Here is a 22,011-nt window from a genome sequence, read left to right as displayed (position 1 = left end):
AGAAGGGAGAAGTGTGGTCCAATTTGTCTAAGAAACATAGCTTAATATTTTGGTCAAATGGGTCTATAAAGTAAAGGTGCATCCACTAGAAAAAAAAATCAACACTCTTGCCTGCTGGCTTCTCCCACTGTACATTCAAAAAACTCAAGTTCAGTGATTCACATTTTAATTACCTCCAGAAGAATGAAAACACTCATCATTTTAAAAATGTAAGTGGTCTTCATTTCTTAGGACACACACACACACACACATGCACACACGCACACACATGCTGTAGAGGCTAAGGCAAGAATTTATGCTTAGTTTTCACTCAAGGAATTTTGTATTTGTCTCACTATGAATTGTGTCCTAATATTATAGTCTTGGCTTTACATGTTCTAAGGCTAATTTTATAGTCCAATTCTTTCAATGGTCCACCTCAGTGCATATTGCCTTTGGGAATTTGAGCACACAGTGAAAAAAGTACAAATGATTTCAAAGACCTGAGAAATATGCATAACTGTAACAGCAAAAAGGCCTTGTGAACATCAAAAATTCACCAGCTACTCTGTTTCCAAGCTCCATTCCAAAGCCCTCAGGGATTATCTTTTAGGTTCAATGTCTGTGGCATTGCACCATCAAATAGCATACATCAACTGCAAATTCATTAAGTTCTCAAGGGACCAAAGAAAAAGGAGAACAAAAAAATAAAAATAAAAATGTGGTCATGGAAGAAGCAACCCGTTCTTTAGAACTGGCTGAGAAATGGACTTGGAAATGTCTTTTGTCGAATGTGCTCAGAGCGCTGGGTCACAACTGGCTGCCTTGGCAGAGCTGAGACCCTGCCTCCTCCAAAGGGACAGTGGTGCACTGGAAGTAGGGGTGAAGAGGTGGGAGTGAGCAGGAGAAGAGGGAAACAAGATATCAGATAATCCTGTAAGCCTGACTGATGCGAGACGCGTGCAACCCAGGAAAAAAGGAGCATGGCTTTGCTTTGGAACATCCATAAATACAGTCAGTCCATCAAGATGACATGCATCTCGACACTGATAGCATGATATCATTATTCTACGGCTCTAATCTAAACGCATGGCAAGGAACCTCTGCTCCAGCTATTGAGCATGTAGGGCCAGGCTGGGTAAGACACCAGAAAACAGCTTCAAGCAAAAAATTCAAACTGTGAGTATTAAGCATTCTCCCACCTGCTACACGTTTCCTTATATATTTATCACACTACAAAAGATGTTCTTCCATTCGTCATATGGATATCAAACATGTATTATAAAACGACTCGTCAATGAAGATTCTTTTCTCAACATTAAGAAATGAGACACATGCTTGACAAGCAGCAGCATGTAGAAAGGAAGACAGAGAAGAAGGGAAGAAAAACAAGCTAGCTGTAGAGATAACATTCACTCCTTAATTTTAATACATGTGCAAATTCTACCTCTTTCTAAAAGGGATAAAAAGAATTGGCTTTTAAACACACTGCACTCAAAAATAATGCTTCCAATAATAAACTCCCAAGTTTCAACAAGAAAATCTGTGCTTGTGGGAATTGTGATTGTATTCTCTCATGTTCTCTCATCTCTCATGACGACTCAAAATGAATTCGTTTGGTGCATCTAATATGGCAACAACAGCAAAGTGGAAACAGTTCCTTTTCCATTTAACTGAGTCTATCTGAAAACAATCCAGAGAGAAGGCATATGATTTTTTTAATTCTCCATCACCCCCTTTTTTCCTTAAATCTATTCAACCACCCCAAATTCCCACGTCCTCCCAGGGATTTTATTTCTCCTAGACAAGTAGGGACTCTGAGGGTCTAGTTTTTCTATAAATATAAAAGGATTTGAAGCAGAAAAATATAGCCTCTCTAGAAAGTAGATTTCATTTTCCTTTGTTCACTGACAAAACTGAGTTGGTTGAACAGATATTAATTACCACATAACAGTAAACCACAAATCAGCACCTCAAATGCGGGCTCTACTGTAACAAAGCTACAGAGCATTTTTGCAATCTGACCAGGTGAGTGTCGATTCCCTTCTTCCCACAGAACTTTAACAAAAAGTCCCGGGCATGAAGGAGTGGGGTTAAGTGTTTGGAGGGGACAGGGTCACTGGGTCCTCACTTGGTGAGAGCTCAGATCTGCAGGTAAGGGGGGCTGGCCCTCATATACTAGGACAGCACGTGGTGTAATCTAAGCCAGAATGTGGGACTCCTTCACAACTGATCAAATGGCCATTAGAGTTCATAAATCAGGTATTTCACCTAAGTCTTTCTGCAAGGAAGAAAGAAATTGCTCACAAAATCCTAGAACAAGATCTGCTGTGAAAAATGTCTCATTCCCAACCCCACTCTGGGAATGGACTCACGTGGCGACTGAAATAATGAATTCGTTTCAAAGCTGAAATCTGCTTCCCCTCATTTCATCTGCTGGATTAAAAATGGCAGAAATGTTTCTAGACCATTCACAGGCTCATGTAGGTGCCACTAAACCTATGTCTTTTAGTTAGTAAGCCCAGGTGATTCTCCTCTGCTCCCGCTGGTCCTTCCATCTGACCACTGGTCACACAGTTCTTCAGAGTCCATGTGGACAAGTGTGCAGACCACCTTCGAAGCTTCTGCTTGGGAGCCTGGTGAACTGTCAAGACAACATCTAGATTGTTTCTGAGGCTTCCAATGTGCAAAATAGTTCTCAAGGCATCCATCAGTATGGGCCCTATTTAAGGTATTTTGGTTACTGTTTTAGCTGCTGAAGACCCTGTCTTGCGTAGTGCACCAGATCCGACAAACTGCTGTTGAGGGCCAAGGCACACACATTTGTGCTGAGTTGAGCAAAGAGATCTGCAAAGGAAGACCAAACCAAAGTAAACTTGCTTGCGCAAACAAAAACACAAATGTACACACACAAATCAAGGTACCACAAATTATTATTGACATGATTCTTCTGTAATTTATTGATCATAACAAGCTTTTGCAATCTATTAGAGTGGCCTGCAAAATCTCCATAACCTCTGCACAGCGGAGCAATTTGGTTTACTCTGTTACATCTGTGGCTGGCACTGAGTAATACAACATTTATAATTTGGTCTACTGAAGGTATAGATTTTAAAAAAAAAACCACCCATACATTAAAATACTTAATAATTGGGGCCGGTGAGGTGGCGCTAGAGGTAAGGTGTCTGCCTTGCAAGCGCTAGCTAAGGAAGGACCGCGGTTCGATCCCCTGGCGTCCCATTTGGTCCCCCCAAGCCTGGGGCGATTTCTGAGCGCTTAGCCAGGAGTAACCCCTGAGCATCAAACGGGTGTGGCCCCTCCAAAAACAAAAAAATAAATAAATAAAAAAATAAAAGAACTGAGAGGTAAGTGAAGAGGGGAAAGGATGTAGGGATAGTGGTGGAAGACTATGAGCACTTTGGCGGGAGCAGTGATGCACTAGCATTGTAAGCCAAAAGCAACACGATAACACTACTGTAAACCATGTGACTTTAACAGACAGAAACCAGACCATGATACGAATACACCTGCAATGTTGCCCTCCCTACCCCCACGCCCCGAGGTCTGGGCCCCAGAGTCTCCCACTATAAAACCAAATTACCTTTATTCTTCCTTATAAGGATCTCAGCCTGTTCCCAAAGTTCAAAGGCAGTAAGGACATGGGATGTAATGGTGACATAGGAAGACGTCATGTTCTGGATGTTGAGTGGCATCCCGCTGGTCCCCACCCCGCCAGCACTGGCCTGGGAACTGGCAGGAGAAGGCATTGGAGAGAGAGAGGATGGTGTGCCTGTGTTTCTGAGAAGCAGAAAAGAGACTCAGTTAATTACCTAGATGCCCTAAAGTACAGGTTTCCTGCTCCGGAACACTACAAATCACAAGGTTTCCAGGTGGGCCAGTCAAAATGAAAATAACTTCCAGTCTCATGCCTACCAGGCCAAAACATACTCTTCACTTTCAGTATTTGGCAGCTTATTTCAGAAACCAGTTGGACAGAGGCAAGAAGGCAAATAAATATGTTTTCAAACACATGCATCCATGGGGCCAGAGTAATAAATAGTACAAAGGATAGGGTGTTTGCCTTGCACATGGCCAAACTGGGTTCAGGTTGGAATTTCCAGCATTCCATATGGCCCCTCATGCACCACCAAGAGTAATTCCTGAGTGCAGAGACAGGACTAGCCTGTGAGCATAACTGAGTGTACCCTATTCCCAGCCCCCCCCCAAAAAAACCCCAAAAGAAACCCACAAATTAAAACCAAAACAAAAAAAAAACCCACAAAATCCTCCAAGCTACGCTACACTTCCCCATGGCATGTGCTGCTCTCTCAAGCAACAATTTCTCCCTCTCAAGAGGGAGAAAGCCTACCCTAGACTGTCCTGGTGATACCATTCCTTTCTCTGTGAAGATGGCCCACTTTCTATTACAGTCACTTCTCATCACTTGATAACATGAAGGGAGCTCAGACTCTATGACCCAGAATTCCCAAGACACTGGGGTTCCAGGAACTAAACTTTCTCCTGGCTACACCACTTTAACGAGTCTCTCCATACTGATTTAATCATACTTCAGTGATTTCTCTTCCACCTTTCTTGGTCTGCAACTCATCACTCTGGAGAGCACATACACAGGGGCACATGGAGGTGCTTGCTAATTCTCCAGTGAACCGGAACATTTAAGACAGGTTCTGGGGCCGGGCGGTGGCGCTAAAGGTAAGGTGCCTGCCTTGCCTGCGCTAGCCTTGGACGGACCGCGGTTCGATCCCCCGGTGTCCCATATGGTCCCCCAAGCCAGGAGCAACTTCTGAGCACATAGCCAGGAGTAACCCCTGAGCGTTACTGGGTGTGGCCCAAAAACCAAAAAAAAAAAAAAAAAAAAAAAAAAGACAGGTTCTAGGACAACAGCCAATCACAGGTATGCACCAGAGGGTTCTGAATCTTCTCTCTACTCTCCTTTTACAGTGCGGGGAACGGAACCCAGTCCTCATACATGCAAAGCAACTGCTCTACTGTTGAGCCAATCCCTGCCCCCAAGTACCTGGTCTTGTAGTTAATGAGAGTTTTGATGTGGGGTAAATGAGACAAGTATAAGGGCCCAGACTAGGGGCCAGAGTAATAACACAGTGGTAGGGCATTTGCCTTGCACACAGGTGACCCACATTTCATCGGACCTCGGTTTGATCCCTGGCGCTCCACATGGTCCTCCGAGCTAGGAGTGATTTCTGAGCACATAGCCAGGAGTAACCCCTGAGCGTTACTGGGTGTGGCCCCAAAACAAAAACAAACAAAAGAGACCAGACGAGTGTGGACCAAAGTGGGGTCTACCCCACCCCAGGGCTGCTAGTGCCATGGGGGCTTCGGGTAGTAGCTTTGGGCATAATGAGGGGGGTTACTTCCTGTGTTTGCCTAAGGAATGTAGAAGGGAGGGGCTGCAGGCTAATGAACTTTGCGGACCACTGGCCTAGACATAAAAGTCAAATGTTTAAGGATAAAGAAGCAGTGAGTCAGGCCTGCCACACCACCTGCATGGCTTAAGTGCATCCTACAAATATACTGTGATCACAAGGAGCTCCTCCCACAGCAGCCTGGATGGAAGTGAGGCGAGGGCTAAAGGGTGTATGAGACAGACTAGATAAAAGGTGGAGAAGTGACCTAAAAGAAGGTGGCCAACACACTATTACTTTAAAATTCAATCTCAAAGATCTGGGTCAGGACATATTTCAAAATCAAGAGGCTAACACTCCGCCAAGAATTCCTTTATTGAGAGTGGCCATATAGAATTTCTTCTTTTGAATGTGATCATCTTCTAGGTAATATTCATAACATAGCAAAACCTATTAGAACTAGGCACTTTTCAAGTATGTGAACCACTTCTCTGGGTTTTTTTTACTTTGGGGCAGCACCCAGCAGTGCTCAGGGAAGACTCCTCACACTGTAACTGGAGATCATTTCTGGTGAATTTGGGGGATAATATGGGATGCTAGGGATTCACTTTGGGTTGGCTATGTCAAAGACAAATGCCCAACGTACTGTAAAATCTCTCCAGTCCCTGAACCAATTTCTTTCTTTTTTTTTTTTTTTAAACACCAAGGTTGTTCATACTACAGGTTTTTCCTCCACAGATACAGTTATTCATGATTGAGTTACAGTCATATAATGTAGACCAGCCTTGACTACTACACATTTCCCACCACCAATGACAACAGTTTCCCTCTTTTCCTCCCTGATGTCCTATTCCCTTCTACCCATCATCCCTGCTTCTGGGGCAAGTATTTTAATCCCCCCCCCCCCTTTTCCCTTTCATTGGGTTTGCACTATTGCTAATGAAAGGGTACCATGAATGTCCCTTTCATAGTGGACTCTTCTCTACTCTGTGTACTTTTTTTTTTTTGAATAATTCCAAAATAATTTTATTTAAAATTTAATTATTTATCTTCTATAGTGAAAAATCATTTTTTTCTTTTACTGTAAAGTTAAATTTGTAAGACTAAAATGTTATCAGTTTGATATTTATTTTTAATTTACTCTTTTGAGCTCCTGGAGGTAAATAAATGCCCGAATTTTAAAAAATATGTATGAAATAACTCTGATGATGTTTCATCTACTTATCAGAGCTATGGTTCTTAGTGATGTTTGTTGGTAGCTCAAGTGGATTATTATTATTATTATTATTATTATCTTTTTTTATTTAAACACCTTGATTACATACATGATTGTGTTTGGGTTTCAGTCATGTAAAGAACACCACCCATCACCAGTGCAACATTCCCATCACCAATGTCCCAAGTCTCCCTCCTCCCTCTGTGTACTTTTTGTGGCAAGCTTCCTACCATGGACTTTTGAGAAACTTTTGTTTACCCTAAAAGCTGGACTAGATGGCATTCCCACTAGCAGTGAATGGAGTCCTTTTCTCCCTACATCCACACCAGCACTGGCTGTTTTTGTTCTTTGTGATGTGTGAGAACCAATTTTTTAAAAATTGAGCATTTCCTTCTCTGACTATATAGCATTTACGGCAGCCAGCCACAGCAATCTGGGAATGGGTGGAGCAGGAGCTTGATGGGCTGAAATCCTGCTCCACATGAGGATGGCCATGCCTGAACCACAGGATAAAGTCCTCCTAAGAGGGTGCCAGTTTTGTGCTTCTGGAAAGTTGGTTTTAAGGAAACACCATGAGGGTCTACTGAGGGTATAAGAAAGAACTGCAAGGATCCTCAAAAGCTTTTGGATGCTGACCCCGATACTATTTGTTTCTCTTTAGGATACTGTAAAATATCCTAAATATTTTAAATATATCCTAAATATCCTAGTATAGCAGCATCCTTGATCTATAACTATTCCTCAAAAAAAAAATTTCAGTCACATATCATCATATAAATGTGTATGCCTTGAAGGTTATCCACAAGTCATTATATAGATATATATATAAATGATCATAAGAGCAAGGAGTAAATAAATAACTCAACTTTAGAAAGAATGTTGGTGGGATTTCTCATTACCTTGCAATGCATGGAGAAGGTGCTCGGGCCACTTTGGAAGCGCTGTGGAAGTGCTCGTTCAGAGCACGAGAATACTTTAATACCGTGTCTTTTCGGCAGCGGAACATCGCCATGTTCAACAGGGACTGGCAACGGAGGCTGCACACATAAATAAGAACAAAACTTAAGTCAAAACATGGAGTGGTGAGTTGCCAGAGTGACAGCACAGCAGTAGGGTGTTTGCCTTGCACGCGGCCAACCCAGACGAACCTGGGTTTGATCCCCAGCATTCCATATGGTCCCTCAAGTCTGCCAGGAGTGCTTTCTGAGTGCAGAGTCAGGAGTGACCCCTGAGTGCTGTTGGTGTGTTCCACCCACACAAAAAAAGATGAAGTGGTAAGGCCAATAGTAAAATGGCATTTCACAACTAACTAGCTAGCTGAGAAATAAACCTCAAAGAACATGGGGAACTAGCACAGCAGTTGGGCACATGCCCAGCATGTGCCTCCAGAATCTAGCACTACACCATATGGTTCTCTGAACATGACAGGGCACAGGAGAATAACATCTGCAGGCCTCCAGATGGGGGGGGCCCTTACCAAAACAACCGAACAAATCCCAGCACAAAACCCACAAAACCAAATTTCTGGGCTGGGGAGAGCTCGAATAGCTGTAGGCCAGCTCAAGATGTTCAAGGCCCTGACAGGATTCCCAGCCCCCAATGTGCATACATGTACAAAAAGATCCTCAACCTATAGTCTGGGGGCTTTTGAGCACTGCTGTGTACTGTGCCTATAAAAATAAGATTCAACAGCAGCGTTTGCCTTGCAAGCAGCCGATCCAGGACCAAAGGTGGTTGGTTCGAATCCCGGTGTCCCATATGGTCCCCCGTGCCTGCCAGGAGCTATTTCTGAGCAGACAGCCAGGAGTAACCCCTGAGCACCGCCGGGTGTGGCCCCAAAACCAAAAAAGAAAAAAGAAAAAAAAATAAGATTCAAAACTCTTCTGATCTGGGGGGGGGGCAGAGTGATAGCACAGCGGTAAGGTGTTTGCCTTGCATGCAGCTGAAACAGGACAAATGGCGGTTCAAATCCCAGCATCCCATATGGTCCCCTGTGCCTGCCAGGGGCGATTTCTGAGCACAGAGCCTGGAATAACTCCTGAGCACCGCCATGTGTGACCCCAAAACCAAGAAACATAAACTCTCCTGATCAACTAAAAGATGTGAAAGCAAATAGATCCCAAGGAAAAAGTACACACCATAAGACAGCAAATGTTTTCTCTTGTGTCGATGCGGCACTGGAGAAAGCTTTTAATGACATAGTGAAGCTGTTGGGAAATAAAAATATGTCAAAGTTAAATCAAAGCCATAAGTAAACTCGTGCACATCTTACTCCCGAGTCTTGGTTTTCTGAAGATCTTTCCTGAAAATAGAGAGTCAAGGCCAAAAGAAATAAGTCTCAGGAGAAACACAGAGACCATGTCCCTCTGGCCTCTCTACCTGCTGTGCCCAAGCAGACCTGTGTCCTTACTGTGGTCCCGTGGCAATGCAGGGAATCTAGAAGGGAACTCAGTCCAAGAAGAGAATGGGCACTTATGTGTCAGTACTACTGAAAGGCCTATTTCTCAGTACACTTGGCAAAGAGGTGCTTACGCTGGCCCTTCAGAGGAAACATTTTCACCCAGCAGAGCACAGTTCATTAACCAGTGCATCTGAGAGGCTCTCTTCTGTTGAGTGGCCTCTTTACTTCTTACTGATCTCCAGGACTGAAGCCATAGGGCCGAGAAAAGAGCCGTTCTCAGGAGGGCTGGCGGAATCCCTTGACACTTACCTCAGGAGCTCCAGAGCCTCAGAGTACACTGCGTGAGCGGCCTTGGATGCTGGGCCTTCAGACTCCATGGCGATTCCACTCTCAATGAAAGACAAGGCAGCTTCCAGGTACTTCACAGCTTTCCCAGCCTTGTCCTTCTGCAGGAGAAGAGACATTCTTACTCAGATAGCTGGCTTTTATCTTGTTTTCCCCACACGTCTTCATTGTAACTTCCCTCCACTTTTCTACTTGAAGGCCACAGAGAAGGACAACACCGGGACTCAAAATGATAACCAAAACCTGCTATCTCACCTTCTAAACTTCTCTTCACAGACATTTAAGAAAAAGATCCTGTGGTCCCCTAAGGCCCCGTAAAAACTCATATTTACACTAAGCAGTAAGTACAATCCCTATATTATTCTTAATGTGTAAGAAACAGATTACTCTGCACATTTAGAATAATACAGACAAGTATCTTTGCATATTTATCTTCTAGTAATGAAAAGCATTTTAATTTGTAGACATCTTAAGAGTATACATCCAAGAATGATTATTTTATGTATGTTAGAGCAACAGACTACTTAATCTCAATTGGAACTCTGGGCTAAATGTATAGGTCTAACCCTGGAGATAACAGGGAATTTGGATGTTTTAGAGTCTCGGACTGGGAATGCAGAACTATGAATGAATTATAGATGGATGATTCCCCAAACTTCACTGCACTCTTTGTCATCTCATGGTCTATTCACATGATGGATATCAGGCCATCCTGCACTCCACGAGGCCATGTGGAATGAAACTCCGCATATAAATCACACACAGTATTATGACGACCTATGTACAGACTTTCTATGGAACCCAGGTTTAGAAAAGTAGTGATAGCAGCTGGGTGGGGACAGATGCTATTTTACAGCAGGGTGAAAAAACAAAGAACAGTAAGCAGGGATACCCAGAGCTGATCCAGATGCAAGTAGGCCGTCCCAAGGAGGGTAAAGGCACCCCAACTCTTCTCCCAGGGCCAAAAGTTTCACACACACACTGTACACATGGTATTCATGGGATTAACTTTGGAGACCACATAAAATAAATAAAATCTCTGGTTCTTTGATGTTTAAGTGCGACACAGGGTAAACTAATTATAGTGCAGCAGACTGACAAGAGCATATTCAATTATGTATTCAATTAACAGCCGAATCACCAGCTTCCGGGCCCAGAGAGATAGCACAGCTGCGCTTGCCTTGCAAGCAGCCAATCCAGGACCAAAGGTGGTTGGTTCGAATCCCAGTGTCCCATATGGTGCCCCGTGCCTGCCAGGAGCTATTTCTGAGCAGACAGCCAGGAGTAACCCCTGAGCACCACCGGGTGTGGCCCAAAAACAAACAAACAAAAAAATCACCAGCTTCCAGAAAGATGAACATTCCAAGTAAACGGAATTCATTTTTTAGAGAGAGGGGATTTGGAGTCACACCCGGCAGTGCTTAGGGATCACTCCTGGCAGGATGCAATAGATGACGTGGGGTGATGGAAACCTACGTTAGCCATGTAAAAGGCCAGTATCTTGCCCACAGAACTGTCTCTCTGACTTGAAAGTCCCTTTTGAAAGCTTGGCGATCATTACTTTCATCTTAACATTTTTTTTTTCTTCAGGGGGGAGTGTGAACGCAGCCCCCCCCCCCCACAAATTATGCAGTCGAGTTTCCCACATTTTGGGAAATTGCAGGGGTGAGCACATCTGGAGTGCAATGGATAAGCCTCACCCTAGGAAAACCATCTTCATGATCATGGAACTGCCCCTGCCAGGTAAGTATCATCTTAACATTTCAGCTAACAGACTAGCTTATTTATTATTCATTCAGATTAATCTTCCAAGGGCTTTAAGATAAACAAAGGTCCTTCCTAGGATCCCCCTCCTTGAGCTCACAAGACTGTCAGTGGCAGGCTACACCCTCTGCTCTGGGACTCTCCTTCCTGCCACATAGCTCAGAAACCACCTTGGCCCAGGAGTGCTGAGATAAGACTCACCATTGTTTCTGCTTTCTGCTTCAACCTCCTGGCTTCCTTCATGTGAATATCTGCATGTGGTCTGAAAGAGAAGTAAGGTTCAGGGATCAGAAACAGGAGCCTGGAATGTCTAGACCAGACTAAATGGCTTTTCTAATCCAGGAGAGTGGGAAGAACACCAAAGAGGTGAGGAAATGAAGGGGCAGGAGCACCATTTAGTCTTACTTTTCCAATTTCAATGGAGGCCTCCCTGGCTTAGGGTTCCCATTAGGCAAAGAAGGCACTGGGAAAGGGCTTGTTGTATCTCCAGAAGAGCTCTGTAAAAAAAAATCACAAAACAACAGATTGCAGGCAGACATTATTTAGTACCAGTGTCCTGGAGGTGCCATCCCATTCAGCTAGTGGTGGCTCAAGCAGATAAGCCCAGCACTGTTCAAGTCACCTTGGCCAAGCATCTTCCCAAGAGTCAACAGAAACTGCAAAGTTTATCCTGAGACTTAAGGAGAACAGATCTTCATCAGAGGCCAATTTAACATTTTTTGTTTTGTCTTGTGGGCATTTTTTGTTCTGTCTTGGTGTGGAAGTGTTGGGGGACCACGCAGAGTTGAAAATCAAACCTGGGACTCCCGCACGTAAAACATGTGCTCCAGCCCTGTGAAGCCACATTTTAACTAAGTGTATACACACACTCACTCACTCTATAACCAATAATCAAGAATTGACCAGCAATCCAGTCTTTGCAAAATAGACAAAAATTTAACGCAGAAATATATTCCTTTTTATCTGCCTTGAATCACGTTAAGACTCAACAGATATCTGTCATAATATTAACTATACTTGACCTTTAAAAACAAGTAACTAATTTTTGTCTGACCAAGAACGACAACCAGCTCTGAAGTAGCACTATAGAAACTATTTGTTTAGTTTTTAATGAAAAAAAAAAAAAAGGGGGAGGGTGGCCTTGGCAGTACTTGGACCATACCTGGAAGTGTTTAGGGCTTTCCCCTGGCAGGCTCGTGGAACCCTCGTGACACTAGGGATTGAACTCTGAGTTGGCAGCCTTAAGAGACAAGTGCTTTATTCTTATTACAATCTCCCTGGCTCAAGAACCATTTTCTTTGGAAAAGTAAAATGTGCTAGTTACACTCTCCCAAGGGCTTCCCCGACTCACCTTGTGCTCTGAGCTCCTCCCTTCAACTTTCCTGTGCTTAGGAACGGAAGGGTCTTTATGGCTGCCTTTGGCACTACTGGCACTTCGGGGACGGTCCTGACTACAGGGCTCTACTTCCTGCCGAGACCGCTTTTGTGCAGGCTTGGATGGCTTCTGGGATGAGGTTGAGGTCAGAGGTGAAGGGGAAAGCATTTCCTGTTTCGAACTCTCCAAGGAAGACCGTGCTGTTCTAGAATGAAGCAACACACGCAACTCAATGAATGAACTATCCAGTTCTACTGTGAAATTATAGTAGCTAATACCATGAGACACCATTTCTCAGAGAGCCAAAGATCCCATACTTTTGGAAGGCCCAGCCCTTTCTATGGTGATTTATGCAGTTGTGTCACTGTGGTCAGCTTATGTGTTGCCAACCCAGAGTCCCAGGACAGCATATCGAGGATGTCAGACACCCAACCTTTTACCTTCCTTAGACGAGTGGGGAAGCCTGGCAGCTCCCTCCATCTCATCCTTGCTTCCTATTTCCCTCTATGTCTCCCAGCTTTTATAAGGTCTCCATCTCTGCCGGCTCTCAAATTGAAATGCTATGTTCTTGTTCTAGTCAAATCAGTTTATGAAGCAATTTCTTACCTTACATAATCATACTGTTATGGGTTATCTTACATAATCATACTATCCCACCCTTCTCCTGGAAGACACAGAGACCAAGTGCTCTGTGGCTTCTGCCCCAGCCCTGAAAGAATGAGTACAGACGCTAGGCACCAGGAACTCACTGTGTGTTCCCTCTGTTTGCCTGTATTCTGTATGCCTATCTGCGTTCCCTCTCTATCAGGGCTTGCTTCCAAGTCCATGCATTAAGTAAAGTAATGCTATCTATCTTGTTCTTTTAGAAAGAAGTTAATGCCAGATGTCTAGGAAATTTTCTACTTTTAAGATGTAAGCTGCTGCCAAATCAATGGCCAATCTCTATACGGTCTCTAAGGGTGTACCCGTAAGTTATGAAATGTGCCCGATTATGAAAGTGAGCCAGAATGAGTTAATTAGTGATTGACTCACTCAACAGAGGAAAATAAACACTCTGACATTTTAGCTCAGGAAGATTTAGCACTTTTCTAGATAACTTTAAATATACTCACTTTGTTTTAGAAGAGTCCTTGTGGAAAGATGAAGATGATGATCGTGATTTGATTTCTTTCTCCAGTTTGAGTTTCTTGCTATCGTGGTCTCTTTCTCCTTCGCCCTGTTACATACATAGTAATGTGAACTGTTAGAAACACAATTATATCTCTAGTAAAGTTGTCTGCTCTAAAGGTCCGTGTTCTCCCTTAAATAAATATCATACTTGCTTGTCGCTATGTTTGTTTTTTTTTTCTACTCTGGAGAAGTCTGTATTTTCTCTTGAACATGTGCTTCCTCTCTTTTTTTTTTTTTCCTACCTCACATCTAATTAAGTTTTAACAAAACTACCCCCACACACACATATGCATAAAGAAAATTTCAGTGAAGTAATGAGACAACCCAGATTTTGGGAGATATCTATATATTCATGGAAGCTTTCACATACCTATGCTACGTAATTTTGGGGTGGGAGTGAGACATACCATCTGACCTGATGGGTTTTAGACAGATTTTGGTATGAAAAAGAACTCCCCTTCAGACCTGGAAAGGTGCTTGATAACTGACAGGAAAAATAAGCAGACTTAAACCTTAAATTCCAGTCAATACAAATGTAGATTCATAGCAGTGGCAAAGTTTCAGATGTGAAGTCTCCTCCTCTCTAAAGACCTATCTTTGCGCACCTAGATCTTCTTACTATATAGGGTTACTGAGGCTCAAGGAGATGGCTCCAGCTAAGTGAGGCTGAGTTCACTCCTCAACAGTAAAAACAAAAACAGTAAAATTAGTAGTGGTGGACTTAAAGATGTTCCTTCTTGGTCCAGTTCTGTGACAACTCAATCTGAGCAGCTGAATCTTCTCAAATGGGACCAAATTATGGGCTGAAACTGGGGTATTTTAAGAATAGCAATGGCTGAGTTTCCCACCTACCAACTGGAAAATCCAGTAGCATGCACCCACATCTACCAGTTCCTGGCAGTCAGAAAAAAACAGCCTAACTCCATTAACCAAGTTCCAAAAGAAAATAATGACTGTAGACACTCCCAGGTAGTCTGATGTGGGCTGATACCTTTGAAGCTTTCAACAGATTCCTCTTTCTGCCTGAAGCAATAGCAGTTTAGTTCCATGTTCTACACCCTCCTACAGAAATGGCCCATCTCCACAACTTAACCTACCAAAATGCCAAGCCACCAAATCCTCCAGATTTATAGATCCTGACCACATTGCAACAAACAGTTGCACAGCACCTAAAATTTCATACTAGTGTAAATCCAGTAGCATCACAGGAAATCTGACAGGAAAGTTAGAGAAATCTACCCAGCTCAATGAGCCTCAAGAGTAATAGAGAATGCTCAGCTAGTACCAACCACAGCCTGGTAAATCCTTAGACAATGACTGTAGTAACATCCTGGAGAGGTATAAAACTTACTTCAAATCGACTCCTATTGTTCTAAGCTTTGATAATTCCATTTGCCTTTGTGTTATAACAAACAATATGAAGTAAATTTGTGTATGCAAGGGGGCAGGCTAGGGTTGTGGGTAGGATTGAAGACACTGCTGAAGGGAAGATCACACTGGATTGGTATTTGAATATTTAATGCCTAAAACTGTAACCTGAACAACTTGGTAAATCACAGTATTAGAATAAAAAATTGTTAAAACTTTGTAACCTTAAAAAAAAAAAAAGAAAATAAAGAGGGTGGTGGGAGTAAATAGCACAGCGGGTAAGGAATTTGCCTTGCACATGACCACCCTAGGTTCAAATCCTGATGTCCCATATGATCACCCAGCACTGCAAGGAATGCCCCCAAATCAGAAACCAAAAAGGAGAGAGAGAAGAGGGAGAAGAAGAAGGAGAAGGAGAAAGAGGAGGAAAAGAAGGAGGAGGAGGAAGGGGAGAAAGAGTAGGAAGAGAAAAATACTGTTGGAAAAAATCTATAAATTATCAACAAAGATATTGCTTTTATATATTAGCATATACATTTATGTTTACTTGAACTAATGAAAACTTGGTTAAAAACAAACAAACCCAGGGGCCAGAGTGATAGCATAGCAGTAGGATGTTTGCCTTGCATGCAGCTGACCAGGGACAGACCCTAGTTAAGATTCACGGCATCCCATATTGTCCCCTGGGCCCGCCAGGAGTGATTTCTGAGTGCAGAGCCAGGGGTAACTCCTTCCTGAGGGCTACCAGGTGTGGCCCCAAAACAACAACAACAAAAAACACCATGTAATCATGGTACTTAAATTAAGATTTTATATATTAAAGAAAAATCTAACAATAAAAACTAAAATATATAAAAACAAAAACCCAAAAAACAAAGGGTTTAAGTATAATTTCAGAGAGGAAAATGACAATAACTCTACAGGAATTAGGTACTCTGCAAGCGCCCCTTAATATCAGCTAAAGTGCTATATAGGACAACATTATGATATGTGAAGAGAAGACGTCTTCGCAATGAAAATCTTTTCTATGTTCTTGTGCCCACCAGCTATAAGGCCATGAAGTTTACACAAACTATAATACAAATTCAAAGACTTTTCCATGCCCTCCCACAGTCTTGAGCTGAGGGGCAGAGGGAGGAGACATAGAGAGTGAGTGACACTTTAGCTCCTGCAATGAACCTGAACCTTTAAAATCTGGGATATCCAGTCAATGTAGAACAGCCCTGTGGGAGGGGGTGGCCCTAAATCCTCTCAAAAGTCTGGAAAGAAAAAAAGCTCACTTCAAGTTAGCTAATCGTAGAAACCCTGATTTCCAACTGTCTGGTTCCTTAAATTTCTGCAAAAAAAGGGAATAACTTAAAATGTATAGTCTTAATCTCTGTTCAGACCATGAAGCAAGCACTTCGACATTCACTTTAAAATGTGGGGGGTGGGCTCCCACCTTTTTCATAGAACCTTGGGACATGGATCACTTTATCACATATTCCCACTTCTTTTTTTTTTTTTTTTAATAAAATAAGGAGAACAAAAAAGAGGCTGGAGGTCAGGGGTCAAGTTGGTCTGAGATGCACTGGCAGGAAAATAGGACAGAACTAAAAATCTAAGCCAAAGTCAACGATAATAGAAGCAAGAGACCTAAACTCCAACAATCTAAACTTAAAGGGTCCTGTTATATTGGCAGGCCAGGTGGCAAAAGCTGGCAGTATAGGATGCACTCTGGGGCCACTGGTGGAGGGAGTTTGACACTGATTGTGAAAGGGCCCTGACTCATTTGTATATCTCAAAATTCAACTATGAAGGATTCTGTTGTTTCAATAAAATAAAATTAAAAATAGTGGGGGGCAGGTAGGGAGTAATCCTCTTTCATTTTCTACAAAGCAAATGAGTGGGCACCAAAAACCAAAACCAAAAAAATAAAAAATTACCCCTGGCAGTGCTTAAAGGACCAAATGGGATGCTGAGGACTGAATGTGGGTCAGCTTCATGCAAGGCAAGCATCCTACATGCTGAATTATTGCCTCCAGCCCTATCCCTCTTAATATTTTTAATGTGGCTATTGGGAAAACCTGTAATGGTCTTTTATTATTTTCCTATTGGACATCATTGTCCACAACCTATTTTTTGCAGTTGATCTACAGAACTTCCAATAAACTGCTGTAAAAAGAAATGTTATCAAAATGAGCTATAAAGATATGTTTAAAAAAAAAAACCAACCAAGGGGTCAGAGAGATAGCATGGAGGTAGGACATTTATTTGCCTTGCATGCAGGATGGTGGTTCGAATCCTGGCATCCCATATGGTCCCCTGAGCCTGCCAGGATCGATTTCTGAGCATAGAGCCCAGGAGGCAACCCCTGAGCGCTGCCGGGTGTGACCCAAAACCCAAAAACAAACAAAACAACCAAATACTTGTTCAGAAATATATCTGTTCATTATAGATAACTGGAGCATATCCTTGTGTTTTGGTGTTGGGTGACCAGGGCTGCATCCATAGCAGGGAATCAGGTTATCACTGACCTACATCCCAGGCCCTGAAGAAAGGTAAGTTGTAAAGATGCAAAGTGTGATATAAATAAGCATGTCTTGAAAGGCAACAAGAATTGTTCAACAGTCAAGGGGGCAGCCAGTGCAAAATCAGGGAGTACATTGGGGAAGGGGTATAGCAAAGCCTCAGCATATGCCAGGGGAACTGTGCAAGAGGCAGATCTGGGTTCAAGACCTGAGTAGTGGGGCCAGAGAGATAGCATGGAGGTAGGGTGTTTGTCTTGCATGCAGAAGGATGGTGGTTTTAATCCTGGCATCCCATATGGTCCCCTGAGCCTGCCAGGAGCAATTTCTGAGCATAGAGCCAGGAGTAACCCCTGAGCGCTGCTGGGTATGACCCAAAAACAAACAAACAAAAAAGACCTGAGTAGTAATGAGTAAATTTTGAGCACTCATTGGTGTAGCTCCAAAATAAAAACAACAACAAATATGTGCACTGGGGAGAAAGGCAATGTTGGCAGGAAATGCTCAAACTGGTATTAAAATAAAATTACTTCCAGAGTCTGACTCTGTTTCTCAATGTTAAAAAGTCACAGTGCCAATAAATTAATTAATTAATTAATTAAAAAAAGTCACAGTGCTCAAAGAGCTCTGCTCCCAAGGAGCCCAGAAAGTCCAGAGTCACCCACACAATGAGATGGGGAATCCACAAAATCCAATATCCAGACAGGAATGTGTGCGTGACGGGCCACTTGTAATGAACATTTTTCAAAGGAAGTTAATTTCCAAACAAATACTGACACACAGAATAAGTTCCCAACACAGAGCAGATGAGTCACCCACAAGATTACTTCCTAACACCAAACCCCAGAGGTGGAAGGAGAGGCCATCTTTCTCTGTGTTACCATAAAGAACCAAAGTGGCAGATGGCCCAACCACACATAAAAATACCTTCCCAGGAAGTCAACCCTCACAGACTTCTTAGAATTCCCACCCCCCCCTGCTTTTGCCAATTGGCAACTCAAGAGAATAGCACCAAACCAAGAAATCACCAAACTTCAACACCAATATTACTTAACTGCGTTGACACCTTCTAGAATAATATACTTCATACTGACAGGGAACAACTCAGAAACTGGTAATATTCTGAAAATTAGCAGAAAGCAAAACATTAAATATAACAAATAAGCAAGCACAAAAAGATAACAAAAGGTTCATGCTGATTCTGCTTAACTAAGTCCAAGTCTGTGGTTAGTATTTCTGTACACTGTGTACTTGGAACCCTGTCATCAGTCTAGGACCGTCACAAAGGTCCCTGTGCCCCAGAGTTGGCCTTCATTTGGATTATGTCAGGAGGCAGGGACATTAAACTGAGCAGCAGAGACACAGTCGAGGTCCTGGGGGGCAAGACCATATGACTACATGGACGGATTCAGGAAGCACCATTCAAGGGAACAGTGCAGGGTCCAGGTGGCAGAAACAAACACAGATTGAATTGCAAGAAGGAAAATAAAAGGCAAAGGGTTGAGATTTTTCTAGGTCAAGCAGCCACTGTCTCTTCTGCCTTATTCCTCATCCAGAGTCAAGCCCAAAATGGGACCTTCCCAGAGAGATTTCAGAAGGCAAATGTGTCTATCTGTCCGGGGCTGGGCCAACTGTTTGCTTTAGGGTCAGGCCAATCCAGCACAGGGTGGGGCCTGGAGGACAAGAATAAAGAGCAGAGGGAGAGCTGGGCATGGCTTAGAGGGTTTCTGGAAGAAATTGTCTTGTCAGCCTGGTTACACCCCATTTAGGGACCTCTAAGTGGGACTGGAGAGATAGCACAATGGTAAGGTGTTTGCCTTGCACCAGGCCAACACAGGACATATCCTGGTTCAAATCCTGCATCCCATATGGTCCTCCAATCCTGCCAGGAGCGAATTCTGAGTGCAGAGCCAGGAGTAACCCCTGAGTGCTGCCGGGTGTGATGTCCCCCCCCAAAAATAGGGACCTCAAAGTGAGAGAACTTGGGATCTGGAAAAAATGGGGACAGTAGCTAAAGATCTGAGCTGGGATAACAGTCTGTGACTGCGAGCCAGTTCGTGATCAGCAGATAACAGAGAAACCACTGGGGAAAAAAAGCTCTTGAAAGGAAGAGGACTCAACTATTCTCAAACCAAACCAAACATGCAGATAACAGAGAAACCACTGGGGAAAAAAAGCTCTTGAAAGGAAGAGGACTCAACTATTCTCAAACCAAACCAAACATGCACTTTCTCATAAAGTCCATTTCTAGCCTCTTCAAAACGTATTAATGTTAGCAATGCCAAAAGCTTCCTGAATAAGCATATGGCTAGGAAAAAAAAAAAAAAAGCCCAGACTCCAATGATTTGCTTCAGTTATTTGTCTAGTCAGGGCTTCGTCAAACTTTTTTACCTACGCAGTGACTCTTCTTTCGCCAGAGAAAAGTAACATAAGCCTTGAGTCTAGCCTAGGAGCATGCCTGGACTCACCTCCTTAGCGAACTACGAAGAGTTGGTCACTGCGCTCAGGATACCTTTCACTGATGCCAAATTTTCTGGTGACCCCTCCCACCCTACCCTACACACGGTAGAGTTAGGTAACCCTTACACAGGGTTAGCGCTAGATTCAAGAGTTTAATGAAGCTCAAGGACTAAGTGATTGAGAGTCAAGCATTTGACTTGAATGGTGTCCTCTAAGGACGGTCAATTTAAATGGAGGCTTCATCTAGAAAGGGGGCCTAAAAAATGATCTGTCCCACATGGTAACATTGCTTTGGTAATATCACATGCTTTTCTATTATAATAGCCTGAATGTGGGATCAGGTGCTTCTCAACTTCACCCCTCGCCCAAATCTGGAAAACATAAACTAGATTCTGAAATTCTATAAGAGGGAGGAAACAAAAAGTATCGCTTTAAATTCTAAAGTCTAAGCAGGTTGGAGAAATTCTACTGTTTTATAGAAGGGGGACTAGTAGGAATTCATGCCTATTGACTGTCACAGTTTCTCCCCATAATTTTTTCCACAGAATCACTCCCTCTATGTGGATATTATATAATACTGTGTGAGTGTGTGTAAGTACAATATTATCTAATGCACAGCCATTATCTATTTCATGTCCTACATCTACTCTAGAATTAATAATCACATCAATCATAATATGCTAAAAATTACATTAGAATAGAACAGATTTGAAAGAGTCTCTAATTAACTAAATACATTAATTCTTGAGGAGTTCAGGCACAATCTTTAACAGCTCTCACTAGGTCATGATTTCTACTATTTAGATGTAAAATTAAGGAAAACGGTGGGCCCGGAGAGATAGGCACAGCGGCGTTTGCCTTGCAAGCAGCCAACCCAGGACCAAAGGTGGTTTGGTTTGAATCCCAGTGTCCCATATGGTCTCCCCCGTGGCCTGCCAGGAGCTATTTCTGCGCAGACCAAGCCAGGAGTAACCCTGAGCACCCGCCGGGGTATGGTTCAAAAACCAAAAAAAAAAAAAAAAAAAGAAAATGTGCAGGGCTGAAGTGATGGTGGAAAGCGGTAGAGGCGTCTTGCCTGCGTGCGCTAGCTTAGGATGGACCCTGGTTGACCCTCTGGCATTCTGGCATGGTCCCCCATATTTCTGAGCGCATAAGCCAGGAGGTAACCCTGAGGTCCATCGGGTGTGTGGCCAAAAAGCCAAACAAAAAAGAAAAAGAAAATGAGCACATCTGATGCACTTGCTTAAGAGAACACAGCCATTCCTCTGCCCCTGGTCCAGGTCCCTATAGGTGCACCTGGGCCTACCAAGTGGTGACGGGTATGAAGTCTGTTCAAGCAGACAAGCAGAGATAGGCTAGGGCTGGCAGGAAGGGCAGGAGCTGAGGGGGATAAAACCCGAGAGGTTTTTCTGTAGATACCAGATGATATGAAACAATGTGGACAATTTGTGGGTTTTTTTTTTCTTTCTCTTTCCCTCCCTTCTCCCTCTTCGTCCCTCCCTCTCCCCCCATTCCTTATCTCCCCCTTCTCTCCCCACTCTCCTTCTCTCTCTCCCTCTCTCTTGCCCACATCCAGCGGTGCTCAGGGTTATTCTTGGCTCTATGCACAGAAATCACTCCTGGCAAGTTCAGACAACCATATGGGATGCCAGGGATCAAACCTGGGTTTGTCCTGGGTTGGCCATATGCAAGGAAAATGCCCTACTGCTGTGCTATCACTCTGGCCTCCACAATTTGCTGATTGCTATTTCCCCAGCCCTGCTTCATCTTTATTTTTATTTATTTATTTATTTTTGGTTTTTAGGTTACACCCTGCAGCGCTCAGGGGTTACTCCTAGCTCTATGCTCAGAAATCGCCCCTGGCAGGCACAGGGGACCATATGGGATGCTGGGATTCGAACCACCAACCTTCTGTATGAGAGGCAAACAAACGCCTTACCTCCATGCTATCTCTCCAGCCCCTATTTTATTTTATTTTATTAAAACCATTGTCCTTCGGGGCCGGGCGGTGGCGCTGGAGGTAAGGTGCCTGCCTTACCTGC

The 22,011-nt window shown here is 43.3% G+C and overlaps 1 protein-coding gene and 1 non-coding gene across 2 annotated transcripts in view; both read right to left on the bottom strand.

Moving 5' to 3' along the window:
• Positions 1 to 1,042: 1,042 nt before the first annotated feature.
• AFF1 (ALF transcription elongation factor 1) overlaps positions 1,043 to 22,011 on the bottom strand; it is a 103,482-nt gene continuing 82,513 nt past the window's right edge. Inside the window, exons 14-22 of the mRNA XM_049789885.1 lie at positions 13,577 to 13,680; positions 12,441 to 12,669; positions 11,495 to 11,586; positions 11,291 to 11,351; positions 9,290 to 9,426; positions 8,718 to 8,786; positions 7,479 to 7,616; positions 3,581 to 3,777; positions 1,043 to 2,826 (exon numbers count right to left, since the gene is read on the bottom strand). Of these exons, the coding sequence (XP_049645842.1) occupies positions 2,720 to 2,826; positions 3,581 to 3,777; positions 7,479 to 7,616; positions 8,718 to 8,786; positions 9,290 to 9,426; positions 11,291 to 11,351; positions 11,495 to 11,586; positions 12,441 to 12,669; positions 13,577 to 13,680 (1,134 nt within the window). The 3' untranslated portion in view covers positions 1,043 to 2,719. The remainder of the gene's footprint in view (positions 2,827 to 3,580; positions 3,778 to 7,478; positions 7,617 to 8,717; positions 8,787 to 9,289; positions 9,427 to 11,290; positions 11,352 to 11,494; positions 11,587 to 12,440; positions 12,670 to 13,576; positions 13,681 to 22,011) is intronic.
• LOC126033260 (U1 spliceosomal RNA) lies at positions 10,913 to 11,076 on the bottom strand. Its single transcript, XR_007504371.1, has one exon. It is a non-coding gene; the product is annotated as a U1 spliceosomal RNA (small nuclear RNA).

Source organism: Suncus etruscus, chromosome 16 (assembly GCF_024139225.1).
Source record: "Suncus etruscus isolate mSunEtr1 chromosome 16, mSunEtr1.pri.cur, whole genome shotgun sequence".
NCBI classification, from domain to species: Eukaryota; Metazoa; Chordata; class Mammalia; order Eulipotyphla; family Soricidae; genus Suncus; species Suncus etruscus.
Note: the sequence above shows the minus strand (reverse complement) of the source record. Positions and strands in the feature narration are given on the sequence as shown.